The sequence below is a fragment of the Rana temporaria genome, chromosome 8 (assembly GCF_905171775.1).
Source record: "Rana temporaria chromosome 8, aRanTem1.1, whole genome shotgun sequence".
Taxonomy (NCBI): domain Eukaryota; kingdom Metazoa; phylum Chordata; class Amphibia; order Anura; family Ranidae; genus Rana; species Rana temporaria.
This window is the reverse complement of record NC_053496.1, coordinates 174000867-174027180: the sequence shown is the minus strand read 5'-3', so window position 1 is coordinate 174027180 and position 26314 is coordinate 174000867. Positions and strand designations below refer to the sequence as shown.

At 46.9% G+C, this 26314-nt stretch overlaps 1 protein-coding gene across 4 annotated transcripts in view; it reads right to left on the bottom strand.

Moving 5' to 3' along the window:
* The window catches only part of LOC120909442 (NACHT, LRR and PYD domains-containing protein 3-like), a 57627-nt gene extending 32178 nt beyond the window's left edge, over nucleotides 1-25449 (bottom strand). Inside the window, exons 1-6 of one of the 4 annotated variants that reach the window (XM_040321215.1) lie at nucleotides 25266-25449; nucleotides 22267-22324; nucleotides 19837-20121; nucleotides 19003-19041; nucleotides 12045-13812; nucleotides 1704-1844 (exon numbers count right to left, since the gene is read on the bottom strand). In XM_040321215.1, the coding sequence (XP_040177149.1) occupies nucleotides 1704-1844; nucleotides 12045-13812; nucleotides 19003-19041; nucleotides 19837-20121; nucleotides 22267-22288 (2255 nt within the window). In that variant the 5' untranslated portion in view covers nucleotides 22289-22324; nucleotides 25266-25449. The remainder of the gene's footprint in view (nucleotides 1-1703; nucleotides 1845-12044; nucleotides 13813-19002; nucleotides 19042-19836; nucleotides 20122-22266; nucleotides 22325-25265) is intronic. The other 3 variants (XM_040321214.1, XM_040321213.1, XM_040321216.1) reach the window with 3 other exon arrangements.
* Nucleotides 25450-26314: the final 865 nt, after the last annotated feature.

Below are 26314 nucleotides of genomic sequence, written 5' to 3'. Positions count from 1 at the left end.
GTCGTGTGTACGGGGCCTCAGAGTTACGATGGCGTATCTCCTTTCTGAATCCGGGCCAGTGTTTTTTTTTTAATTGTCACACTTTTTTTGTTTATAGCGTAAAAAATTAAAACCGCAGAGGTGATCAAATACCACCAAAAGAAAGCTCTATTTGTCTGAAAAAAAAGGACGCCAATTTTGTTTAGGTACAGCGTCACACAACCGCGCAATTGTCAGTTAAAGCGATGCAGTGCCATATCGCAAAAAATGGCCTGGTCATTAAGGGGGAAAATCTTCCAGGGCTGAAGTGGTTAAAGCGGTTCTCCACCCTAAAGTGGAGTCCCGCTGATCAGAACCCTCCCCCCCTCCGGTGTCACATTTGACACCTTTCAGGGGAGAGGGGGGTGCAGATACCTGTCTAAAGACAGGTATTTGCACCCACTTCCGGCCCGGCATTCATGGGCAAAAGACGGGCATTCCGTCACATCCCGTCGCCCCCCGTTGTGTGCTGGGAACACTCGGCTCCCAGCACACAGCGGGAGCTAATCGCGGGCGTGGCGCGACTCGCGCATGCGCCGTAGGGAACCGGGCAGTGAAGCCGCAGCGCTTCACTTCCTGGTTCCCTCAGTGTGGATGGCGGGGGGAGCAGCAGAGAGACGAGCAATCGCTCGTCCTCTGCTGCGATCGGTGCTGGACTCCAGGACAGGTAAGTGTCCTTATATTAAAAGTCAGCAGCTGCAGTATTTGTAGCTGCTGGCTTTTAATATTTTTTTCCCATGGCACATCCGCTTTAAGGAGAGAAAGAAACACGTAAAAAAGGAATGTGAAAAAAAATGGTGGAAGAAAGAGGGATAGGACAAAGTAAAATAAGGAATGTTGGGAAGTTGTGGTATAAGAGGGGGTCTAATACCCCTCCCTATCCGACAGACCCAACTGTGTCAGCAAATTCTCCATAGGCAGTGAGGACCACCAATGAAAGCATTAAAGGAGGATCACAAAGATCCGCTTCCTGTTTGGCTGGGAGGAGGATCAGTGTGGCGATAGCGAATATTCATTCACTAATGTCACACAACTGGGTGGGCTTTGGGCGCAGCGCTCTGCGCCTGGAGCTCACCCTTTTTTGAAGCCTATTAGAGCCTCAGGCTCTAATCACGTGCTTTGAACCCCCCACCCCCATTGGAATCCATGGTCCAGCGCCCTGCATGTAGATGCATGGATAGGGGGGGCGGTCTAATTGATGGGCCGCTACTTCACATTTATGAAGAAGACATTTCTAATCTAAAGCCTCGTACACACGACCGAGAAACTCGACGGGCGAAACACATCGTTTTGCTCGTCGAGTTCCTTGTTAGGCTGTCGAGGATCTCGGCGAGCCAAATTTCTCCATTGCCGTCGAGGAAAAAGAAGACATGCTCTCTTTTTGGCTCGACGAGATCCTCAACAGTTTCCTCGTCGAAAAGTGTACACACGACCGGTTTCCTCAGCACAAAAAAAAAAAAAAAACAGCAAGTTTCTTGCTGGTTTTTGCCGAGAAACTCGGTCGTGTGTACGAGGCTTAAGAAGCAAAGAAAAAGGGAAATACAAGAGCAAAGTGGACAGGTGAGAGAAGAAGCTCTATCCACTGGAATGAAAAATAACTGGGCATACAAGGAAGCACTGGAGAAAGCCAATTTATAAACTACTTAACATTTCTATATCTCTGCAAAAAATAGACACTGTCTTACCTTAATGCCCTGATATTACTATGTGGGTGAGCCAACCAGGAAAGATCAATAGGTACTTCATAAGGAATTAAAAAGATTTTTTTTTCTGAAAATGGAATGGTGCGCGTTTCATACTTCAATGGGGAATTCACATCCATAAAACTGCAAGAAAAAAATAAATTACAAAGACATTACATGTTATTGTCCACTACCCATTGCCAGAGCAAGATTCTCCTACACCCAAGGTAGAATTGCCAAAATATGCCCCTGACCCCAGCCCACCCCCCAAACTTGCCATATTCAGATCTCCTGAATATTGATTTAATCAATACGCCCTTTTTTCATCAGAGCAGTGATTGGTTTTATTTTCTGCCTCAAGCTCCCGCTTGCTAACCGTATACAATGCATATATGGTGGCAAGGTGGCTCTCCTGTGCAAAATCACGAACAGGTATGTGATTTTGAACTTCGGGGTCTGGGGCGCAGACTAGGGTGACCACATTTCCAAAACTTCCATTCAGGGACACCCCCCCTCCCTCTTCCCAAAAATCAGCTTGTGCTGTAACGAATCACAGCACAGTGATTGGACAGTGATTGGACACAAGATGCAGGATTTAGGATTTCTCCAATCACAAACAGGGGGCGGGAATTGTGCTCCTCCAGGCATTCCTGGCCAGGACAAGTACTCTCAGTGAGTAAAGCGGTGATGTGGCAGCCTTTTGTGGGGGCATGAGATTGGCCTGGGGGGGTGGCTGTGTCAGTTTCATTCCAGGACACTGTATTGTCCTGGAATGAAGGTGCCCAGGACAGACCTGCAAAATACGGGACTGTCCCGGGCAATCCAGGACACGTGGTCACCCTAGCGCAGACACCTGCTGCCGGCCATCCACTCCCACTGTGATCGATCACAGCGGGAGCCAATCAGCGGGTCCAGCGAACCCGCCGATCATTTCTTGAGAGAAGCAGAACGGCGCTCTGCCTATGTAAACAAGGCACATCGCCGTTCTGTCTGTAGGGATGGTAGTGATCCTGTGATTCTGCTAAGCAGGAACATGAATCTCTGTCTTCCAACAGTACAAGCACCTCCCACACAGTTAGCAAGCACTCCATAGGAACACATCTGACCCTTTGATCGTCCCTGATGTTAACCCCTTCCCAGCCAGTGTCAGTACAGTGACAGTGCATATTTTTAGCACTGATCACTATATTAGTGTCACTGGTCCCCAAAAAAGTGCCATTTAGTGTCCGATATGCTGATTGCTACATTACTATTAAAACAAAAAAAAACTAAAATTCCATATATATATCGCATGGTTTTTGGACGCTATAACTTTTGTGCAAACCAATCAATATACGCTTATTGGTATTTTTTTTACCAAAAATATGTAGCAAAATAAATGTTGGCCTAGGTTGATGAAGAAATTTGATTTTTTAAACATTTTTTATTTGATGTGTTTTATAGCAGAAAGTAAAAAATATATGTAGCAGGCATTTTTTTGTAATGCAATTTCTCCTTTTGGCCACAAGATGGAGACAAAGAGATACTGACTTTACAGAAAACTCAAACAAAAGGCTCACTGGAAAAAAGGGGAGTGTTAGGAAGTGCTGAGGAGGCTGGGGAGAATGAGGAGAGGGGACTACTGAGGTAAAATGGAGAGGGAGTGCTGACAGGAGATTGTCAGACAGAGAGAGAGAGACTCTGGAAGCATCAGAGAGGGAGATACCAAGGCTAAAATAGTCCTTTGCTGGGACAAAGTGACACTTATAACAGTGAGGAGAGCTATCTGAGGTAAAAAGCATCTGAGGAGAGCTATCTGAGGTAAAAAGCATCTGAGGAGAGCTGTCTGAGGTACCAGCATCAGAGAGAGATAGAGACATTTAAGAGAGCGAGGAGGTGTTTTTCAGAGTAAGAGAGAGAACGAGATCTAGGAGCCCATAGTGAATAAGAAAAGGCTCTGACATGACAGTTCAGAGATAGTGAGGAGTGAACAACTGTGCCCAAAATTGTCAGCGAGAGAAAGAGAGATCCTGAGTTGGCAGAAATCCACAGCAATTTGGAGAATCTCCTCAGTGTGCAGCAAGTTATCAGGGCCAGTGTGGAGAGCGGACGAGGTGCTATTGGAAGCTACTACTGTACCATGTGGAAAATAAATTCTGGGACCAGATCATGGAGAGACAAAGCCACTACCAGGATGCTGTCTTTGCTGTGCTGCCTGCCAGAGTCACCCTAAGCAACCTAAGCGAGTTAACGCCTGATCAAAGAGGCAGTTATTTCTCCTCCTAAACATAGAACATTTTTTGAACAGCTCAGTAAGGAACGTCAATATTTTCCTTTTCTCACTGAAGTAGGCGCTATAATATCTGAAGAATGGGGCAAAATAGATAGAAAAAGCTCTATGCAGTCAAAAGTTTTCAAGGAAGAAGAGATTAAACACCTTGATTCAGCTCCCTTGGTTGATGCAGCATTAATGAGACTCGATAGGCATGCGACTCTTCCTTTGAAAGATACAGTCTCATTTAAAGATCCTTTGGAGAGACAGATTGATTCCGACCTGAAACAGATTTATTTGACAGCAGTAACAGTTTGTAAACCTGTCCTGGCCTTGGCAGCAGTCTCAAAAGCCTTGGAGGCATGGTCAGACAATGTGGACGAGTCCCTTAGAGGTATCTCTGAAGAGATGGCCAAGAGCTCTCCTATCCAGGAAATCAGGCTGACACCCGCCTTTCTGGGGGAGGCCTCTATTGATGCTATTCACCTAGTGGCCCGGGTGATGTTATCAGTGGTCAACGCCCGTCGTGCCTTGTGGCTCCGTCCCTGGCTGTCCGATCCAGCTTCTAAGCAGGCTTGGTGCCGTATCCCCTTTCAGGGCACATCTCTCTTTGGCAACAAATTTGATAACGTCATAACCCGGGCCACGGGTGGTAAGTCGGGATTCCTCCATCAGGATAGGCGTTTACAAAACCGGAAACACACTTTTCCGAGAACACAGTACACCGATCGTGCAAGGGAGGCATGCAGCTACAGGCCTGGTCGTGAATTTACAAGGTCCTGGAAATCCAGGCACTCCACTTTTTAAAAGCCCACAATAAGTGGTCCCTCTGGTAGGCGAGATTCCACTAAGTCTTTTTGAAATTGGGCCCACTCAAACAGGTGAAGACTCGTCTTCTCCACTTTCGGCATGTTTGGATGGCCTCAATTCTGGACTTTTGGACCATCAAGACGGTCTCCTCAGGCCACTCCAACAGCACCCCCAGACTCAGATTAGACTTGACTCATCTCAACCGGTTTATTTAAAAATAAATATTCAAGATGGAGTCACTGTTAACGATCCAGCAGTCGGTCCATCCAGGAGACTGGTTGGTGTCAATAGACCTGAAAGATGCCTACTTCCACGTTCCAGTGGCATCAGACTTCCAAAAGTTCCTCTGCTTTGCAGTAGGCAATCAACACTTACAATTCACCTGCCTTCCTTTTGGTCTCACGAAATCTCCTCGGGTGTTCTCCAAAGTTCTGTTAGCTGTTGTTGCTCTGCTCCGAGTCAAAGGAGTTAGTCTTCATCACTACCTAGACGACCTCCTGCTTCTAGCTCAGGACAGAGGTCAACTCCTAGCGCACACAAACCTAGTGATTGCCACTCTCCGAGAATTTGAGTGGCTCCTGAATCAGGAGAAGAGTCATCTAGAACCAACACAATCTCCTGTTTTTCTCGGTGCCCTCTTCAACACATTGGAAGGCGCCAGTGGCGGAACTACCGCCATAGCGACCCACGCGGGCGCTATGGGGCCCGCAGCCGAGTGGGGCCCGGTGAGCAGGGCAAGGCAATGACCGAGGTTTTTTTTTTTTTTTTTTTCTCACCGCCGCCGAGTGTCTGTCAGCTAAATGCCATTCAGACCTGGGAAGTGCCATCGGCGCTATAGGGGGGGGGGAGGACACATTAAACCATCCAAGCAAAATCAGCTCATGTCAGCATGGAGGAGCCAAGTGTGACAGGCGCCCCCCATGCTTGATGAAAAGTGTGACTGGCCACTCGGCCAGAACAGCTTGCTCTGCCTACCCTCCTCTGCGCACCGTCCCTTCATCCTTTTCGTCCCCCCGTACCTCCCCCCACCTGACCTCACTCCTTCAGCACGGCCACTGTCCAGCATGAATACAGTGACATCCCTGAGGCGGAGTCTCCTTGCCTCTGCTGTTTGAGTGGGCAGGATGGGGATTCACCTGACCACAAGATCGTGCCTGTCTGGTGTCAGAGGGAGACAAGTCAGTGTGGAGGTAAATCATCTTGCAGTTCCTCGTGTAGCTTGCATGCACCTCTATGCTAAATCTGCTGTATTACTGCAGATTAGCATGGAGGTGGTGCCTACTAGCAGACAATTGGACTTAATGATTTTCACTGTCTCCAGGTTTTCACTCCCCCTGGTGTATACCCTCCTGACCCCTCCCTGCTGTATACCCTCCTGACCTTTCCCTGCTGTATACCCTCCTGACCTTTCCCTGCTGTATACTCTCCCTGCTGTATACCCTCCCTGGTGTATACCCTTCACACCCTCCCTGCTGTATACCCTCCTGACCCCTCCCTGCTGTATACCCTTCTCACCCTCCCTGGTGTATACCCTCCTGACCCTCCCTGGTGTATACCCTGGTGTATTCCCTTCTGACCCCTCCCTGCTGTATACCCTCCTGACCTTTCCCTGCTGTATACCCTCCTGACCTTTCCCTGCTGTATACTCTCCCTGCTGTATACCCTCCCTGGTGTATACCCTTCACACCCTCCTTGCTGTATACCCTCCTGACCCCTCCCTGCTGTATACTCTTCTCACCCTCCCTGGTGTATACCCTTCTCACCCTCCCTGGTGTATACCCTCCTGACCGTTCCCTGGTGTATACCCGCCTGACCCTCCCTGGTGTATACCCTCCTAACCGTCCCTGGTGTATTCCTTTCTGACCCCTCCCTGCTGTATACCCTCCTGACCCCTCCCTGCTGTATACCCTCCTGACCCCTCCCTGCTGTATACCCTTCTGACCCCTCCCTGGTGTGTGCCCTTCTGATCCTCCCTGCCTCTGTCTGAACTCCCCCACCACCACCATCACCACTGCCTCTGACTGAACCCCCACCGCTGCCTCTGACTGAACCCCCGCACCACCACCGCTGCCTCTGACTGAACCCGCACCGCTGCCTCTGACTGAACCCGCACCGCTGCCTCTGACTGAACCCCCGCACCACCACCGCTGCCTCTGACTGAACCCCCGCACCACCACCGCTGCCTCTGACTGAACCCCCGCACCACCACCGCTGCCTCTGACTGAACCCCCCCACCACCACCGGTGCCTCTGACTGAACCCCCGCACCACCACCGCTGCCTCTGACTGAACCCCCGCACCACCACCGCTGCCTCTGACTGAACCCCCCCACCACCACCGCTGCCTCTGACTGAACCCCCGCACCACCACCGCTGCCTCTGACTGAACCCCCGCACCACCACCGCTGCCTCTGACTGAACCCCCCCACCACCACCGGTGCCTCTGACTGAACCCCCCCACCCCCACCGCTGCCTCTGACTGAACCCCCGCTGCCTCTGACTGAACCCCCGCACCACCACCACTGCCTCTGACTGAACCCGCACCGCTGCCTGACTGAACCCCGCACCACCACCGCTGTCTCTGACTGAACCCCCGCACCACCACCGCTGCCTCTGACTGAACCCCCGCACCACCACCGCTGCCTCTGACTGAACCCCCGCACCACCACCGCTGCCTCTGACTGAACCCCCGCACCACCACCGCTGCCTCTGACTGAACCCCCGCACCACCACCGCTGCCTCTGACTGAACCCCCCCACCACCACCGGTGCCTCTGACTGAACCCCCCCACCACCACCGCTGCCTCTGACTGAACCCCCGCTGCCTCTGACTGAACCCCCGCACCACCACCACTGCCTCTGACTGAACCCGCACCGCTGCCTGACTGAACCCCCGCACCACCACCGCTGTCTCTGACTGAACCCCCGCACCACCACCGCTGCCTCTGACTGAACCCGCACCGCTGCCTCTGACTGAACCCCCGCACCACCACCGCTGCCTCTGACTGAACCCCTGCACCACCACCGCTGCCTCTGACTGAACCCCCCCACCACCACCGCTGCCTCTGACTGAACCCCCCGCACCACCACCGCTGCCTCTGACTGAACCCCCCGCACCACCACTGCTGCCTCTGACTGAACCCCCCACCATCACCACAGCTGCATTGGATGGAACCCCCCAACCACCACCACTGTTGCATGTAAATCTAACTCCGTGATACATTAAATTTTCATTTTAATTGTCATTATATAACATTGTATGTAGGGGCCATTTGGTGGGCGTACTTTTTTTTTTTTTGGGGGGGGGGGCAGCATTTAAATCTTGGGCCCAGGCAGCACAATGTCTTGGGCCAGCCCTGGCGCCGCGTGAAGTTTCTGGAGCCGGTCAGAGGACAGCCGCCCGGCGCCAGGTCAGAGGAGACTTTCCTAACCATCCGAGAATGGGGAACCCCAAAGCCAGGCAGCACTGCAGGCAGGCGGCAGCAGCACACACACACTGCAGCAGCAGGTGACTCCACTGACTCGTGACTGAGGTGGCCAGCCAGGACCAGGTACCTACCTATTCACAAATATTGTCAGTGTCACTCACAACTGAGACTGAGAGCTAATTGCCTTATATACTACCCAGTAACTGCCACCAATGCCCAGCTCATTAAATTAATGAATGAAGCATATGCAGCAGCTAATTGAAATTCAAAGAGCAAAGAAGCTTTGCAAAGTTTGGTCACCTACTACCCAGGCTTACTAGTAGGTGACCAAACTTTGCAAAGCTTCTTTGCTCTTTGAATTTCAATTAGCTGCATATGCTTCATTAATTTAATTATCTGGGCATTGGTGGCAGTTACTGGGTCTGATGTAGAAGATAATCAGTATCATGTATATCAATCATCATGTGTATGTATGTTGTATCACCCGACCCACTTGCCATTATGCCATAACATGTTCTTAAAGCGGAGGTTCACCCTAAAAAACATCTACCGTATTTATCGGCGTATACCACGCACTTTTTTCCCCTTAAAATCTGGGGAAAATCGTGGGTGCGCGTTATACGCCGATCCCCGCTTTCTGAGCGCCACCGCCAACATATACTGAGTGCAGTACGGCGTTCAAAAACAACGCGGAAGAAGCGAGAGGACACCACGAATGCCACAGACGGACGCCGGACCGCATTAGTTCATTTTTTTTTTGGGGGGGGGGGGCCCATACAACATTTTGCTATGGGGCCCTGTGATTTCTAGTTACGCCCCTGGAAGGCGCCATCTCATTACCCGAGAAAAAGATTGTGGTAATCCGGGACAGGATCCGCTCAACACTCATTTATCTCACCTATCTGCTCTTCAATGTCTGAAGGTGATTGGCACCATGGCAGCCACCATTCTCATGGTGAAGTGGGTTCAGTGGCACACTCGCCCATTTCAAAAAGGGTTCCTCTTGCAATGGAATTCCCCCAGCAAGAGTCAGCACATCCTTTTCACTCCACCCATGAGAGTGTCTCTTCTTTGGTGGCTTCAAGGGAAAAATCTTCGCAACTGTCACTCGATCCGTTCCATCATATGGGTTACAATAACTTCAGATGCCAGCAATCGGGGCTTGGGGACTCATTGCCTATCAGAAATGGCCCAGGTGGAGCGCACCTTCTCAAGGAATTGTATATACTGGAACTGCGGGCTCCCTTCCAGGCGCTCATATCTTTCTGCCATCTAATAGTGAACTCCTCAGTGATGCTCAGGTTGGACAATATAACCACGGTTGCTTACATAAGGAAGCAAGGTGGAACTCGCAGCTGGTCCCTACTCCGGGAAGTGGAACCAATCATGGGCTCAGAGGAATTTGTCCAACATTTCATCCTGGGGGTCCAGAACATACAAGCAGACTTTCTGTCCCGAGTTCAAATGAACATCAATGAGTGGTCTCTACACAAGGAGGTGTTCAATTGACTCCTAACTCTGGGAGTGTCTCCAGAAGTGGATTTCTTCACGTCCCCATGCAATTACAAGTTGACCAAGTACTACTCGAGGTTCCCCAAGCCTATGGGATAGATGCCTATGGGATAGATGCCCTCACGGACCGGTGGAGATTCAGCAAGGCTTATGCCTTTCCTCTGGTACCTGTGATACTCCAGTTTCTCCGCAGGCTCAGATCAGAGGAAGTGGAAGTCATAGCAGTGATTCCATTCTGGCCCCTCTTAACACTCCTCAGTTATCGGGACTCAGTTCTTCTACCTCTCAGGCCAGGTCTTCTGTCACAAGGCACAACTCTGCACCCATGTCCTGCTCATCTGCACCTCAGGGTGTGGTTTTTGAGAGGGGAAGGCTTGAAGCCTTAGGTTGTCCACAAGAAGCCCATCCGACCCTTCTTAATGCTAGAAGGAAAAGCACCAATAGAGTTGACGAACGTATCTGGTCTAAGTTCACAGATCATATGTCTTCTTGACCTAATCCTTGCAGTTCTCCAGAAATCCAGGATATCCTTAGCTTTTTACAAACAGGTCTGGATTTGTCTCTAGCAGTAAGTTCACTTTGGGTACAAATATCGGCCATCTTGGAATTTACAGGAGTCTCATGGACCAATCACTCCTTGGTTTGACAGTTCTTCAAGGGTGCTATCAGGCTTAGACCTCAAAGGAAACCAAAGTTTCCCAAGTGGGATCTCCCTCTTGTACTGGATTTCCTTTCCACGCTCGGAACAGATCCTGACAAACCTCTATCAGCTAAAAACCTTATTCTCAAGACCATCTTCCTGGTAGCAGCCACTTCAGCTAAAAGTGTGTCTGATATCAGAAACCTAGGTTCAAAAGAACCCTCCCTGACCTTTTTTCCAGACAGATCAGTATTAATTCCCATGCTGGGCTCAAACCCTAAAGTTACATCTATTTTCCATGAAAATCAAGAAATTGTACTGCCCACTTTTGGGACATCAGAGGGTCAAGATATCCATCTCCTTGATGTGGGACACACGTTAAGTCAATACTTGGAGGTTACGGAATCTTTTAGACAAACATCCTTTCTTTTCATTCTTCTACGTGTAAAAAACAAAGGAAAACGTGCCTCAATTAGATCCATTGCTGCTTGGATAGTACAGACCATTCAAAGGGCTTATAAAGCAAAGGGCCTGGCTCCTCCAGAGGCAGTGACTGCACACCCAACTCGGAGCATCTCAACTTCTTGGGCAGCCTCTCGTCATGTCGCGCCTGAAGTTGTATGTAGAGCGGCCTCCTGGTCGTCTATTAATACTTTTGTGTCTCCCTATTGTATTGAACCAGCCACCTTGTCATCCGTTAGTTTTGGTTTGCAAGTACTGTCAGTTGACGTTGTTAAAAAAAAGTATTTTTTTTACTCAGCATTGTGCCTGCTCAGGTGTGTTTGGCGAGTTATTTCCCACACGTATGCTGCCACGGAGCCTGTCAGGAAAACTGAAAATTTCCTATCAAATACTTACTGTAATTTTCCTTTCCTGATAGGCTCCATGGCAGCAGGAGTCCCTCCCAATGCTTGGCACAGTGAGGCATGTATAATGGCACAGTGAGGGGTCGTCTTAGGCCCCATACACACGAGAGGATTTATCCGCGGATACGGTCCAGCGGACCGTATCCGCGGATAAATCCTCTCGAGGATTTGCGCGGATTTAAATGCGATGGAGTGTACTCACCATTGAATCGAAATCCGCGCCAAAATCCTCTAGCGATGACGTGTCGCGCTGTCGCCGCGATTATGACGCGGCGACGTGCGCGACGCTGTCATATAAGGAATTCCACGCATGCGTCGAATCATTACGACGCATGCGGGGGATCCCTTCGGACGGATGGATCCGGTGAGTCTGTACAGACCAGCGGATCCATCCGTTGGGATGGATTCCAGCGGATAGATTTGATAGCATGTCATCAAATATTTATCCGCTGGAAATCCATCCCAGGGGATAAATATCCGCGGAAACAGATCCGCTGGAGTGTACACACCATAGGATCTATCCGCTGAAATCCATTCGCTGGGATTTTTCAGCGGATGGATTCTATCGTGTGTATGGGGCCTAATACAGTGAGTATATCCCAAAACCAACATTTTAGCTGGAAAATTAGGGGGTCGTCTATGGTATATATTCTTGCCTCTGCTATAAGACAAGATGTTTTCTTTATTGTGTTTTTTTTATATAAGTGACTACTGTTTGTTATTAGTGAACTGTACATTCTTTCTTTCAAAAAATTAAAAAAAATCTGAATAAAAAACTGTAACTGAATATTTAAAATCTTTTGGATTTCAGTCATTTACATATTTTCACCATCACCTTACCTGAGCTGTTGACATCCGTTTAATAATGAAGATAACATTTGCAGGTGTTTGGGTTCCAATCTAAGGTGTTTAAAAGAGAGAGTCTGGAGACTATCACAAGTCATCAAGCAATAGCACAGCTGTTTAGACCAATTATTTCTTTTATAGGCACACCTCCCGAATTCTCCTAGCAGTTCTAAATGTGAAGAATAGGAGATGATTCTCCTGATGATGTCCTTGTCCTGAGTCTCATACAGACATAGAATGGCTTCAATAGAATAGGTTGCCAAGGTGTTTCCTGTATCTAAGTCTTTCAAAAGACATTCTCCCATAAGCCATTCTTCCATTGCTTGCCTGTCTGGGAGTGAAATTTTAATGCCTGTACTCTTAGAAAACATGTTAACTTCATTTTCATTGAGCAGCCCGAACAAGAATCGCACAGCTAATGCTAAATGTGGATGTTCTTTACACATTGTTGAGAGTGAATTTCCTTTACAGATCTCGGGGATAGAAGTTCCCTTTCCCAATCCAGTGGTCCCGTCCTCATTTCCAGAACCATCACCCAGCACATAATAGAGAGCAGCAAGGAACTCCTGTACACTCAGATGGCTGAAGCTGTAGCAGGTTTGGGTGTCGATGTCCAGGTGAAACAGGTTCTCATTCAGAAATACAGACTCAACCTCAGACAGAGAAAGTCCATGTCTATTTAGATCTTCCATCTCAAACAAGATTTTCTGGTTCAAAATTCCCTCCTTAGCCAGAGCACACAATTTCTTTAGGCAAGCGTTTGTTGGCTGGTCCCTGCAATGGTGCTTTATTAGACCCTTCAGATACAGGAGATATATAGAGGTGGCTGTTTTAGCCTGCAATAAGTCCAAGTCTTGTTTTATTTGGGGTTTCAATACAGTGCACACAATCCAGCATACAATGGGGACGGCACACATTGGATACAGAACATCATTTTCTTTTACAAGACTGAGAGCCTTGTCTGCATGATTTTTATTTTTAAAGAAGTTGTGGAAATATTCCTTACAATCTTCCTCTGTAAATCCCAGAACTTCAACATCACGTGATTTATCAACAAATGCGTAAAGTTTCTCCAGGGCCAGTGGCCTTGTGGTGATGATCAGAGAAGACGGTTTCAGAATCTGTTTCCTGAGCAATCTCTGGAGAAGTAAGTCTTTATGAGTTTCTTCAAAAATGTCATGGCAAACCTTAGATTTTTTTTCCAGGGTCCACTGCAATTCATCAAAACCATCAACTATGAAGAGAAGTTTTCTGTGATTATCAGGATCCTTCAGAATAGACACCAGGTCATCTGAACTTAACTGCAGTTTGCAGGTTCTGGATAAAAGTCCCACAAGGCTTATGGGTCCAGTGATGGTGTTGAGTTCTTTACAGCTCAAATGAAACACAAAGTTAAACTCGTCTTTGTAGAGATTCCCGGAGGCCCAGTCCAGCATGATCTTCCTGGAGGTCATAGTTTTTCCAATCCCAGCAGGTCCTTGTAGCACCACAACCTTGGGGGTGAAATCATCATTATCTGGATCAAACAGTGTCTTAATTGTCGTTGGGGAATATTTATTCGATTTTTTCTTCAAGTTTTGTAGATGTCCTTTGCCTGAATTAAAAATGTCATGCATCTTTTCTTCCATGATCTGGGGTCCCTTTATTAGTTGTAAATTGGTGTATGTACTTTGTAAGCTAACAGTCTCCCCTCTACGAGCATTATGTTCTTTAATCCGCTGAAAATCCTCCTTCATTGACTCCATGTATTCCATTTTACACTCTACATGAGAGGAAGAAAAATCTTCTATCACTCAGATGGACATGAAATTACATTAAGAAAACACGAAAAATTGGTTAAACCAAACAGAGGCGTAACGTGAAGCTTGTGGGCCCCAATGCAAAAGTTGACCTGGAGCCCCCCCACCACAATTTGCTGGTTTCACCTCACTCAAAGATATTCCAAGTGGCTAAAGAGTTATTTCAGATCTTTATGTACATATATGCTGATGACACCCAAATCTATGTCTCTGCCCCTCAGCTCACCCCATCAATCTCCTCACGCATCACTGATTTACTAACAGACATATCAGCCTGGATGTCAAACCACTTCCTCAAACTGAATCTGAATCTAAAACTGAGCTCTTAATAGTTCCTCCCCCACGTGCCCCTTCCCCTAACTTCTCAATTAAAGGAACACTAAAGTTAAACATGTTACCTCCACTGTGCGGTTTGTTTTGCACACAGTGGCCCCGATCTACGTCTTCTGGGGTCCCTCGGCGGCTGTTTCGGCTCCTCCCCTGCAAGAGCGAGCGAGCTTGCATGGTGGAAAGCTCTTGCCGTGATACCGTGATACAGCATAGCATAGCCGCCGACTGTATCACTCGGCCCCGCCCCCGGCACGCTGCGTCATTGGGTGTGATTAACAGCAGCGCCAGCCAATGGCTGCGCTGCTATCAATCCGTCCAACCTAGCCAATCAACGGCTAGGCTGGGAACTGAAGAGGATGACCGGGACGAGGGGACTTTCGAGGGGTGAGGTAAGTAAAATGGGGGCTCGGGGGGGCCGGTGTTGTTGGATGTTTTTTCACCTTAATGCATAGGATGCGTTAAGGTGAAAAAACATTTACCTTTACAACCCCTTTAAGATCAATGGCACAACTATAAGTCTGTCCCCCACATGCCAGGGTGCTAGGGGTAACCTTAGACTCTGAACTGTCCTTTCAGGCCCACATTCAATCCCTGTCCAAATCATGCCGCCTTAGCCTCCGCAACATTTCCAGAATATGCTCCTTTTAACTAATGACGCCACCAAACTTCTAATTCACTCCCTGACAATCTCTCGCCTCGACCACTGCAACTCCCTCGTCATTGGATTATCTTTACATACACTATCCCCCCTTCAGTCCATAATGAATGTCACTGCAAGACTCATCCACCTTACCAACCATTCAGTGTCCTCAACCCCTCTCTGCCAATCTCTCCACTGGCTTCCACTCACCCAACGAATACAATTCTAAGTACTAACAATAATTTACAAAGCCGTCCGCAACTCGGGCCCCCAGCTACATCACTAACCTAGTCCGAAAATACCAACCAAGCCGCTCTCTTCGGTCCTCCCAAGACCTCCTGCTCTCTAGCTCCCTTGTCACCTCCTCCCATGCTCACCTTCAGGATTTCTCCAGAGCTTCTCCCATCCTTTGAAACTCCCTACCCCAATTTGTTCCACTGTCCCCTAATCTATCCATATTTAGACGATCCCTGAAAACTCTTCTCTTCAAAGAAGCCTATCCTGCTTCTAACTAACACACTGTTTTACTTTCTCCATCAGCTCATCCCCTACAGCTATTACCTTTTGTATCAATTGACCCTCCCTTTTTAGATTGTAAGCTCTAATGAGCAGGACCCTCTGATTCCTCTTGTACCAAATTGTAATGTAACTGTAATGTCTGCCTTTATTTTGTTAAGCGATGCGCAAACTGTTGGTGCTATATAAAACCTGTATAATAATAATAATATATTTGTTTACAATAAAATCATTATTAGCGGACACAACCGCAATATAACTTACAAAATTCCTGCTAAATCTAAAAGATGGAATTGTATTGAGATAATGAAAAAAGCTCTGTGAGTGAAGGAGGTCTTGAGACTTATTCACATGGTTGCTGTGGCTTGTACAGTAGGAACCAGAATTTTTTTTATTTGGCTGAAGCTGTGTGCAGGCAGCCTATATTATGCTTTGGGGATGCAGCAACTGTATGAACACAGCCGCAGGTCCTAATTTGACAGGTGTGTGGATGCATGTATATGGCTCCAGACACAGACCGTGTGCATCTAAGAGGAAGTACTGTATTTATCGGCGTATACCGCACACTTTTTTCAGGGCAAAATCGTGGTCCGCTTTCCCGCACCGAGTTTGAATACTGCGCCGGCATATACCGAGCGCAGTACACTCGTGTATAGTCGGGCAGGCTCGGCTCCTCTCGCGCTCACGTTCTGTACGTCCAGGACGTGAGCGCGAGAGGAGCCGAGCCTGCCCGACTATACACGAGTGTACTGCGCTCGGTATATGCCGGCGCAGTATTCAAACTCGGCGCCGGAAAGCGGGGATCGAGCGAGGAGGACGCCGTAGAAGGACGCCGGACCCGACGAAGAGGACACCCGAAGCCGCAGACGGACGCCGGACCCGACGAGGCCGCCGATGGACGCCGCGCAAGACACCAAAACTGTAGGTACAAAAATCTTTTTTTACAGGAATGTCAGGTCCACTTTAGGGTTGCGCGCTATAGGCCGGAGCGCGCAATACCCCGATAAATACGGTACATTCTATGGCCCGGATTCACAAAGCACTTACGCTGACGTATCACGAGATATGCCGCGTAAGTGCAAATATGCGCCGTCGTATCTATGCGCCGTGCCCACAAACTGAGATACGCCTAAAAATAGGCTTCTTCCGACCGACGTAACTTGCCTACGCCGGCGTATCGTGGGTGCATATTTACGCTGGACGCATCTGGCGCTCCCATTGATTTTCTATTCAAATATGGAAATGAGGGAGATACGGCAATTCACAAACGTACGTGTGCCCGGCGCATAATATACGCGGTTTGCGTAAGTCGTACGTCCGGCGTAAAGTTATTCCCCATATTTGAGGCGCAACCCATGCAAAGGTATGGACCAGGGAACACAAGCCGTCGTATTTTACGTTGTACGTGAATATAACTGGGCGTAGGTTACGTTCACGTCATAGGCAGTGATCCGACGTATCTTAGGGAGTAGTTCCAATGTGATTCTGAGCATGCGCACTGGGATGCGTCCACGGGACGGCACATGCGCCGTTTGTTATTCGTATCTTTCTGACGCTCGGCCCATCATTTGCATGGGGTCACGCCTCATTTGCATGGCTCACGTCCACTTACGCCGACTTACGCCTAAGAAACCCAGCGCAGATTTGGGAGCGAGTGCTTTGTGAATTCTGTGCTTGCCTCTCTGCGCTACGTCGGCGTAGCGTAAATAAGATACGCTACGGCGGCATATATATGCGCCGATGTATGTGAATCTGGGCCTATGTATTTAAGATCCTCTGACAGGCAGGGTATTTATGACAGAAGAGATCCTATTGGTCTGTTCTGTCATAAATGAATCCTTCTACCTGTCAGCAAAAAAACACCCTCATTCACACTGAACAGGTCAGAGAAACTGTGTGAATAAGCCCTTAAGTTTTTTTTTTTTTTTCCACAGTGCTTTTTGGGGGGGTTTGGTGAAAAATCAGGGGTCTAAAGAGATCCCTGAAGTCTCACTTTTGAGATAGAGAAAGGGACTAAGGAAAGATTCCCCAGTCACTTCGTCTGCAGCCTCAGCTGTGCAAAATTAATGAACAGGAAGAGCTCTGCACAGCCTTCCTGTTCACCCATCAACTGAAGTTCAGTAAACATAGTTTTCTATGCTTCAGTTATACATGAACACCATGGGATTGATTTACTAAAGGCAAATAGACTGTGCACTTTTCTAAGTGCAGTTGCCCTCTGCAAGTGCAGTTCCTCCAGAGTTTAGATAATTAAGTTAGGCTTCACTTTGCAAAGAATACCCAATCACGTGTGAGGAAAATAAAAACAAACAGCATTTTTGCCTGCACATGATTGGATGATGGATGTCAGCAGAGCTTCTGCTCATTCACTAAGCTCTGGAGCAACTGCACTTTGCAAAAGTGCTCAGTCTTTTTGCGTTTAGTAAATCAAGTCAACCCCAGTGAGGCCCCTTACACACGGTCGGACAAAACCGATGAGAATGGACCGAGGTTCAGTTTCATCGGTCAAAACTGACCGTGTGTATAGCCCATCGGTCTGTTTTCCTTCGGTCCAAAATTTAAAAACATGCTTCAAAACCGAACCGATGTACCGCTGCCTGATCGGTCCAAACCGATGGTTAGTACAGAAAAGCATTGGTTCAAAACCCGCGCATGCTCAGAATCAAGTCGACGCATGCTTGGAAGCATTGAACTTAGTTTTTTCCAGCACGTCGTGTGTTTTAGGTCACCGCGTTCTGACCCGATCGGATTTTGAACTGATGGTGTGTACACACATCAGACCACTTCAGCGGTGAACCGATGAAAACGGTCCATTCTCATTGGTTTTGTCAGTACCGATCAGTAACGATCACTCACTGTGTTCATTCAGAAAAGCAAGGGGCTGGTAAATGACATATTATCCAGCCCATTCCCCCTCTCTCCACCCTGAAGAATCCCCCTATGTGTGAAATAAAAAAAAACATATCATCACAGAGTGGAACTGTGGATACGAAAACAAAATAAAACAATGCCACGTCCCCCTATGTGTAGCAGGTGCTGGTGGGAGAGAAGAGAAATGAAGCTGGCAGCGCTGAGGGAGGCACATGGGGGAGAGGGGTGTCAGGCAGCAAGGGGAAGAGAATAGAGCAGAGGCTGGGTTATTGGTCTGGCGGGGGAGGCATTTACAGGAACCAATCCCCTGTATGGTTCTCTATACAGTAGCTGAAAGCAGCGGGAGGGAGAGGAGGATTAGCAGGCTTTCAGCTGCTGCAGACTGGGCCATACAGGTGATTGGATCCTATAATTGCTTCCCCTGAAAAATCAAATGTGACAAGTAAGCTGCACAAGTCCCCTGAAACATGGGTTGTACAGCCATTGTGACCCCTGCAACCCCTGATGCTACACCATTAAAGCCAAATTAGGCATATTAGTTGGTTGACATATAAATAAACTGTGTATAGTTTAAATCAAGAATAGACTGTTATATACAATAATAACAAAGAAATATTAAAAAAGGACTTTACTGTCCCAAGTAAAGCTAGAGATGGCTTAAAAATACATATTATTTTACTACACATACTCATAAAAAAAATACACGATTAAAGCTAAAATTTGAGTCTATAATATGAAAATTTGGTGTAGTAGAATAATCTTGTAAAAACTTTTTTTAAGTGGACATTTTACTGACCTGTTAATCTGTCGCTGGTCTTGAGTGTCCCCAACTGAGCTGCAAAAAAAAACACATTTTATACGATTACGGTACAGATAAATGGCTGCATGTCGAAAAATGTCTTTGCTTAGGATCAGATCTTATGCTGCGTACACACGATAATTTTTCGGGTTGTAAAAAACAATGTTTTTTCAGCCTCTAGAAAAAACAACGTTTTTTCCAACCTCATCTTTAAAACGACATTGCCTACACACGATAGTGGAAAAAAAATGCTCTAGCAAAGCGCGGTGACGTACAACACGTACGACGGCACTATAAAGGGGAAGTTCCATTCGGATGGCGCCACCCATGGGGCTGCTTTAGCTGATTCCGTGTTAGTAAAAGACGATTTGCGCTTGTTACAGCGTGATGAATGTGCTTACTCCATTATGAACGATAGTTTTACCTGAACGAGCGCTCCCGTCTCATAACTTGCTTCTGAGCATGCGCAGGTTTTTCACGTCCTTAAAACCCACACACGATAATTTTTTACGACCCGAAAAACGACATAATTTAAAACGTTGTGAAAAAATAGAGCATGTTCGAAAAAAAAATTGGGCGTTTTTCAGAACCCGAAAAATGTTCTGAAGCCCACACACGATCGTTTTAAATTACATTTTTAAAAAACGTTGTTTTTTACAACCCGAAAAATGATCGTGTGTACGCGGCATTAGGTCTGGTAACTTCCCAGAAATCTGTTCTTCAGGTTAATGGACCTTTAATTTACTTTCAGAAAAGTTCTCTGCATCCTCCTCATACTGGTAATTATTAGTGAGTGATTTTAGGAAATGATCGTTATGCACAGGGACTCACCTATTTCCGCTCTCCTTTTCTGGAGGTCATCTGCGGGTCCCAGAAGACTGATCAGGGTCAAGACTTTAATTATGACATCCAGAGCTCCCTCCTCTCCATATCTGTCTATCAGGAGATCCTTTGTGGTGATACAATCTGCATTTTCCAGTTTTCCTCTGGGAATGGGAGGTTTATCTCCATAAGAGAAATCAGACAATTTATTCTTTAATCTCTTGAAGTCACTTCCTTTCAGGTCTTCCAGAGAATATATGATGAGATCCCCGGGGGTTTGCCAATTCATCTGTCCTGTAAAATGATATCCCACCACCGAAAAAATTCAGGCCAACTTGAAGTCATGAAATTCACTAGCATAGTTCTATTTTGACCATTAATTGTTCAATAAAGAACATATAAAAGGGGGGAGTGGAAACACTAGAGGGGGAACACACCCTATGACATTTTTTCCCCTGATTTCTAATCTACTGTATATTGTCAGGAGTTGGCACTACATTACAGCTGCGAGCAAGTTTAAATTACATGTTTTCCTTTAGAAATGCTGCGGCACTGTTCTACACGCAAGAGATGAATGTAATTTTTTAAAGTAGAACAAGAGGCTTTGGATGAACAGTTGGATAAATGGTTCTCTATTTAGGATGTATCCGGTCTATAAACCAGAGGCTCTGGATGGACAGTTGGATAAATGGTTCTCTATTTAGGATTTATCCGGTCTATAAACCAGAGGCTCTGGATGGACAGTTGGATAAATGGCTCTATATTTAGGATGTATCCGGTCTTTAAACCAGAGGCTCTGGATGGACAGTTGGATAAATGTCTCTATATTTCGGATGTATCCGGTCTATAAACCAGAGGCTCTGGATGGACAGTTGGATAAATGGCTCTATATTTATAATGTATCCAGTCTATAAACCAGAGGCTCTGGGTGGACAGTTGGATAAATGGCTCTATATTTAGGATGTATCTGGTCTATAAACCAGAGGCTCTGGATGGGAAATTGGATAAATGGCTCTCTATTTAGGATTTATCTGGTCTATAAACCAGAGGCTCTGGATCGACAGTTGGATAAATGGCTCTATATTTAGGATGTATCTGGTCTATAAACCAGAGGCTCTGGATCGACAGTTGGATAAATGGCTCTATATTTAGGATGTATCTGGTCTATAAACCAGAGGCTCTGGATGAACAGTTGGATAAATGGCTCTATATTTAGGATATATCTGGTCTATAAACCAGAGGCTCTGGATGGACAGTTGGATAAATGTTTCTATATTTAGGATGTATCCGGTCTATAAACCAGAGGCTCTGGATGGACAGTTGGATAAATGTTTCTATATTTAGGATGTATCCGGTCTATAACCAGAGGCTCTGGATGGACAGTTGGATAAATTGCTCTATAATAAGTGGCTTCATAATATTAGGCTCTATCTGTACTATACACCTGTGGCTATGAGTGTTCAATTAGCCAATTGGGCATAAAGGAATAATTTTACTGCTGTGCCCGCTGTTTTTTAATGAAGGGGAATAAGTTTTCTTGGACCTGTGATGAATGTGAGGAACAGGGATTTCTTTTTAAGGAAGACTTTACTGTGTAATGGTCCAACAAAAAGCTGTTGGATTGCTTTTTGGTCACCTCACCATAGCCTGTATTGTATGTATTGGAGTGCCCATTTATTTACTCAGCTCAGATGCATTCCCCTTTAATTCATTTTCCCACAACTCCCTGGGTTTTTGAACATGCCCAGTATAGATAATCGTTTTTGCTTCTCCCCCTCAGGAGGGAGACCACACTTGACGAGGCAGAGATAGCTGCGCAAGTGGCCCGCAGCCGGGTGAGAGGCTCTCCACTGTCAGAACCAGTGTGAAGGCAGCTGGGACAGAGACCAATAGCACACAGCTTCTCTGGAAGATCCAACTACTGTGAGATTTCTATGGTAATACTCTAGTTCCAGGTGGTTGACCCCCTCTGTGTCCTTGGTTCCTGATATTCCTTCAGCTGTTCACCTGTGTTACCAGAACTACTTTGGACTTTACTGTGAAGTAGTGATTCTCAGCTAGACTTTCTGTGGTTATAGAGACTTTGCAAAGTAGCCATATGTTACCCTGATTGCATGACAGAGGCATGGCTGTGAAGAGCCCATATTTGTGAAGCTTTCATGATCAATTTTATCTAAATTATTATGCTGCAGTGTATGCATGCTACCACCTTGGCCCTATTTTGCATTAGACATCCTTACTTTTCACAAATTGCAAGTTACATTTAGGCCTCCCGCATCGTTGCTAAACACCCAATGTGCATGAGACCCGACCCTCTGTCTCTTCATATAGCTGATTACACATCCTATTACACCAGTCAGGTTTTATAGCTTCCTTTACGTTTGGAGATTAAAGATGGAGGAACACATTAGAGGAAATAGTTGTTATAAGCAGGCATACCTTGTAAAGACGAGGCCGCCATGACACCCGGGCAGGAGAAAACCAGAGCTTACATCACCTAAAAGGAACACAAATATCAAACAGTCTGACAATAATGACAACACACTTACCTGCAATGGAATCAATGGACTCTAGGGAGAACTTGGTCTTTGCCTAACATTCCCAATGTATGGCTTCCTTTCTGAGGATTTGTGTCTCTTTTGGTATTCTATAAATTAATTGGCTGAGGTGGAGATCCTTCTGCCTCTTTACCTCAGCCAAGGAGTACTATATACTCCATACTCATTCTCATAAGGGATGGGGCCAGTATCTGGGACCCCCTTATTCTTAAAGTGGGGTACAAGATTATGATCAGCCCCTGCTTGCAGACCACCACAACCACAGACCAAGGTTATTGGGAACAGGCCTTTGTACTTATCAACAGTAGACGAGATGCCTTTCAGAGGGTCCTCCCTGGCAAGGTACCCACCCATGCTGGTGGCATGGGGCCTGGTATAGTTCAGGAGGGGGACTGCATGTTTGTTTTCCCCCTTTTCCTGGCCAGCCAGGCTGCATGCTTGGCTAAGGGACTGGAATGGATTTTGGATGAAACCTAACGCTCTTTTTTACTTATTTTTTTTGCATGGGGCTCCACCTTAAAGTGCTTGTTAACCCAAACGTGTAAATCACTTTTATAGGCAGGCATACCACACCTGTATAAGTGTTTTATTAAAATTAGGCATGTAGATACCTTTTTGGAGCTATCTTCAGGCTCATGATTCACGGCCACTCTACACCTCCGATACATGGCTACTGCAGGAGGGGCCAAGATCTCCCTCTGACGTCAGCCAGGGAGGTCACATGGACACTCAGCCCCTCCTGCAGTAGCCCTGTAGACCGGCCACGATTCACGTGACCGGCCTGAATATAGCTCTAAAACTGTATTTACATGCCTCATTTTAATAAAGCACTTATACAGTGTGGTATGTCTAGCTTTAATAGAGGGTCTGGCAGTGACCATTTTTTTTAAATTATATTTCTAATATTAGTGACGGGGCGGAAACAGAGACACAGACACAAAGCTGACAGGCAGGGAGGAGGGGTGAGGGGGAGGGAGGAGAGCAGAGAGGAGAGCTGCAGATGACAGAGGGACGTACTCTGACCACGATGGTCTGGGCTCAGCAGCCCTGATTATCGTGGTCAGCACATAGAGGGGGACACAGGAAGTGGTTAGGATCAGCCAGGTTTTTTACTGTTTAGAGAGGGGCAGATTAGACAGCACAAGCACTGTGTGGTATAATCTGCTTTAAGGGAACAGGTTTTATGTTAACTAACACTTTAACATCCATGCCAGACTCAACAGTTCTGGAATTTTGGCGTGCACTCCAGCATTTGCGTCCATAGACACGAATGTCGAATTCGGCCCCACCCCCAGCGCCCATGTCATTGGAATTGATTGACTGCAGCAGCAGCAAATTGCTGTGCTGCTATCAATCTATCCAATCAAGAGCCCCGATCCTATGGAAAGAGGGACAGTGCGTCCCTGCCGAAGAGATGAAGGGGCTCAGGTAAGTAAAACACTTTTTTGCATTAAAAAATAAGGCAACAGTAAAGTTAGCCCAATTTTTTTTATATTGTGAAAGATAATGTTACGAAGAGGAAATTGATATCCAACATGTCACGCTTCAAAATTGCGCTCACTCGTGGAATGGCAACAAACTTTTACCCTTAAAAATCTCCAGAGGCGACATTTAAAAAAAAATTCTACTGGTTGCATGTTTTGAGTTACAGAGGATTATTGCTCTCGCTCAACCGATCGCGGCAATACCTCACATGTGTGGTTTGAACACCGTTTTCATATGTGGGTGCTACTCACGTATGCGTTCGCTTCTGCACGCGAGCTCAGCGGGATGGGTCGCGTTAATTTTTCAATTTTTTTCTTATTTATTTAACTTTTTATTTTAAATTTTTACACTGTTCTTTTAAAAAAAAATGTTGTCACGTTTATTCCTATTTCGAGGAATGTAAACATGCCTTCTAATACAAAAAAAGCATGACAGGACTTCTTAAATATGAGATCTGAGATCAAAAAAACCTCAGATCTCAGACTTCAGATCTCAAATTAACACTAAAATGCAATAATAGAAAAAAAAATATGTTGTCGTTTGGAAAACAAAAACAAAAAAAACTGTCCCTTTAAAAGCTATGGGCGGAAGTGACGTTTTGACGTTGCTTCTGCCCTGCAATGGTATGGAGATGGGTTGGGGTCATCTTCCCCTCGCTCATCTCCATACCTAACACCAAGAAGGATCCGATCACCTCCGCCGGCTTCCGGTGAGCTGCGTAGGGCACCGGAGCGCCACAGGAGGGGGGAAAAAATAAATCTTGCGGCGAATCCGCTGCAGAGACCACTTTTATCGGAATCCGGACCGCCCGTTGAAGAAGAGGATACTGGGGTTATGGTAACTAGCTGCTGCCATAGCAACGATATCCCTCTTCAATGTACCGATGTATATTGGCGTGAGCTGGTCCGGAAGTGGTAAACACACATTTATACATGCTTAGGCACATTCATGCGTAAATTACACTAATAAGCTCCTCCCCAAATGCAGATTTGGGGCTTTTTTTTATGCCTCTAAACCCTGCTCTTAAAATATGGACCTAAACGCCCAATGTGAATGGCCACATAGGCTAACACTGAACTGAGTTTATAGGTATAAAAAAAGCTGGATGCCTGTAGAAGCGCCTTTTTTTATTCCCGTGTGCATGAGACCAAAAGGCCAAAGTGTGACTTCCTCCCCCTCCATGAGCTGTTATAGAGTTTAGCAGCATAGGTTGGCGTCCTGTCCGTGTTGCACCCTCCTCCTGCTAAAAAGCCCAAAGCGACCGCCTCTTCTACCTTCCCATCGGCCCGGCTCTGTATTTTACCTGCAGTAATGTTTAGAATAAGGACGAAGAAGGTGAAAGGGACATTCTAAGGACAAGTTGTGTCAGGTAGAAGAAGTATGAAAGGCTCCTACCTTGGAATGATCTGATTACCGGAGACCTCCGCCCTGTAATATATAGGAGACACGGCACAGGGGCCTCCAGCTTCCTGGATCAGTCCGGAATCTCAGAATGAGACGAAAACGCCTCTTTGGCCTTCTATAGGAGAACAAGTCTTTCCTGTACTGACGTTTGCTGATGAAATTCTTCCCCAACCCTAACACATAGTGCTGGAAGGCAGATCATCAGAGTGCATTCAATTCACGTCAATGAGTCAAGGCTTCTGATTGGCTGCTCTATGTTCTGACACGTCCACCCCGTATATACTGACTCACCGCACAGATTATACCAAATAGATGAGAAGCCGAGAAAAATTATTTTACTATGGAGTTTTTTTTTTGCTCGAAAATTACTTAGAGCTCCCAAACATTATGGCCCGGATTCACAGACAGCGGCGCACATTTATGCCGCCGTAGCGTTTCTCCTGTACACTACGCCGACGCAGCGCAGAGAGGCAAGCACAGAATTCACAAAGCACTTCCTCCCAAATCTGCGCTGGGTTTCCTAGGCGTAAGCCGGCGTAGGTGAAAGTGGGCGTGAGCCATGCAAATGAGGCGTGACCCCATGCAAATGATGGGCCGAGCGCCAGACAGATACGTATAACCAACGGCGCATGCGCCATCCCGTGGACGCATCCCAGTGGGCATGCTCAGAATCACGTCGGAACGACTCCCTAAGATACGTCGGATCACTGCCTACGGCGTGAACGTATCCTACGCCCAGCCATATTCACGTACTACGTAAACTACGTAAAATACGCCGGCTTGTGTTCCCTGGTGCAGCCCTTTGCATGGATGCTGCTGAGTTACACCTCCTTTATGGGGCATAACTTTACACCGGACGTAGAACTTTACGCGCACTGGTTCGGGCGCACGTACGTTCGTGAATCGCCGTATCTCCCTCATTTGCATATTTGAATAGAAAATCAATGGGAGCGCCAAATGCGTTCAGCGAAAATATGCGCCCACTCTACGCCGGAGTAGGCAAGTTACGTCGGTGGGATGAAGCCTGCTTTTAGGCGTAT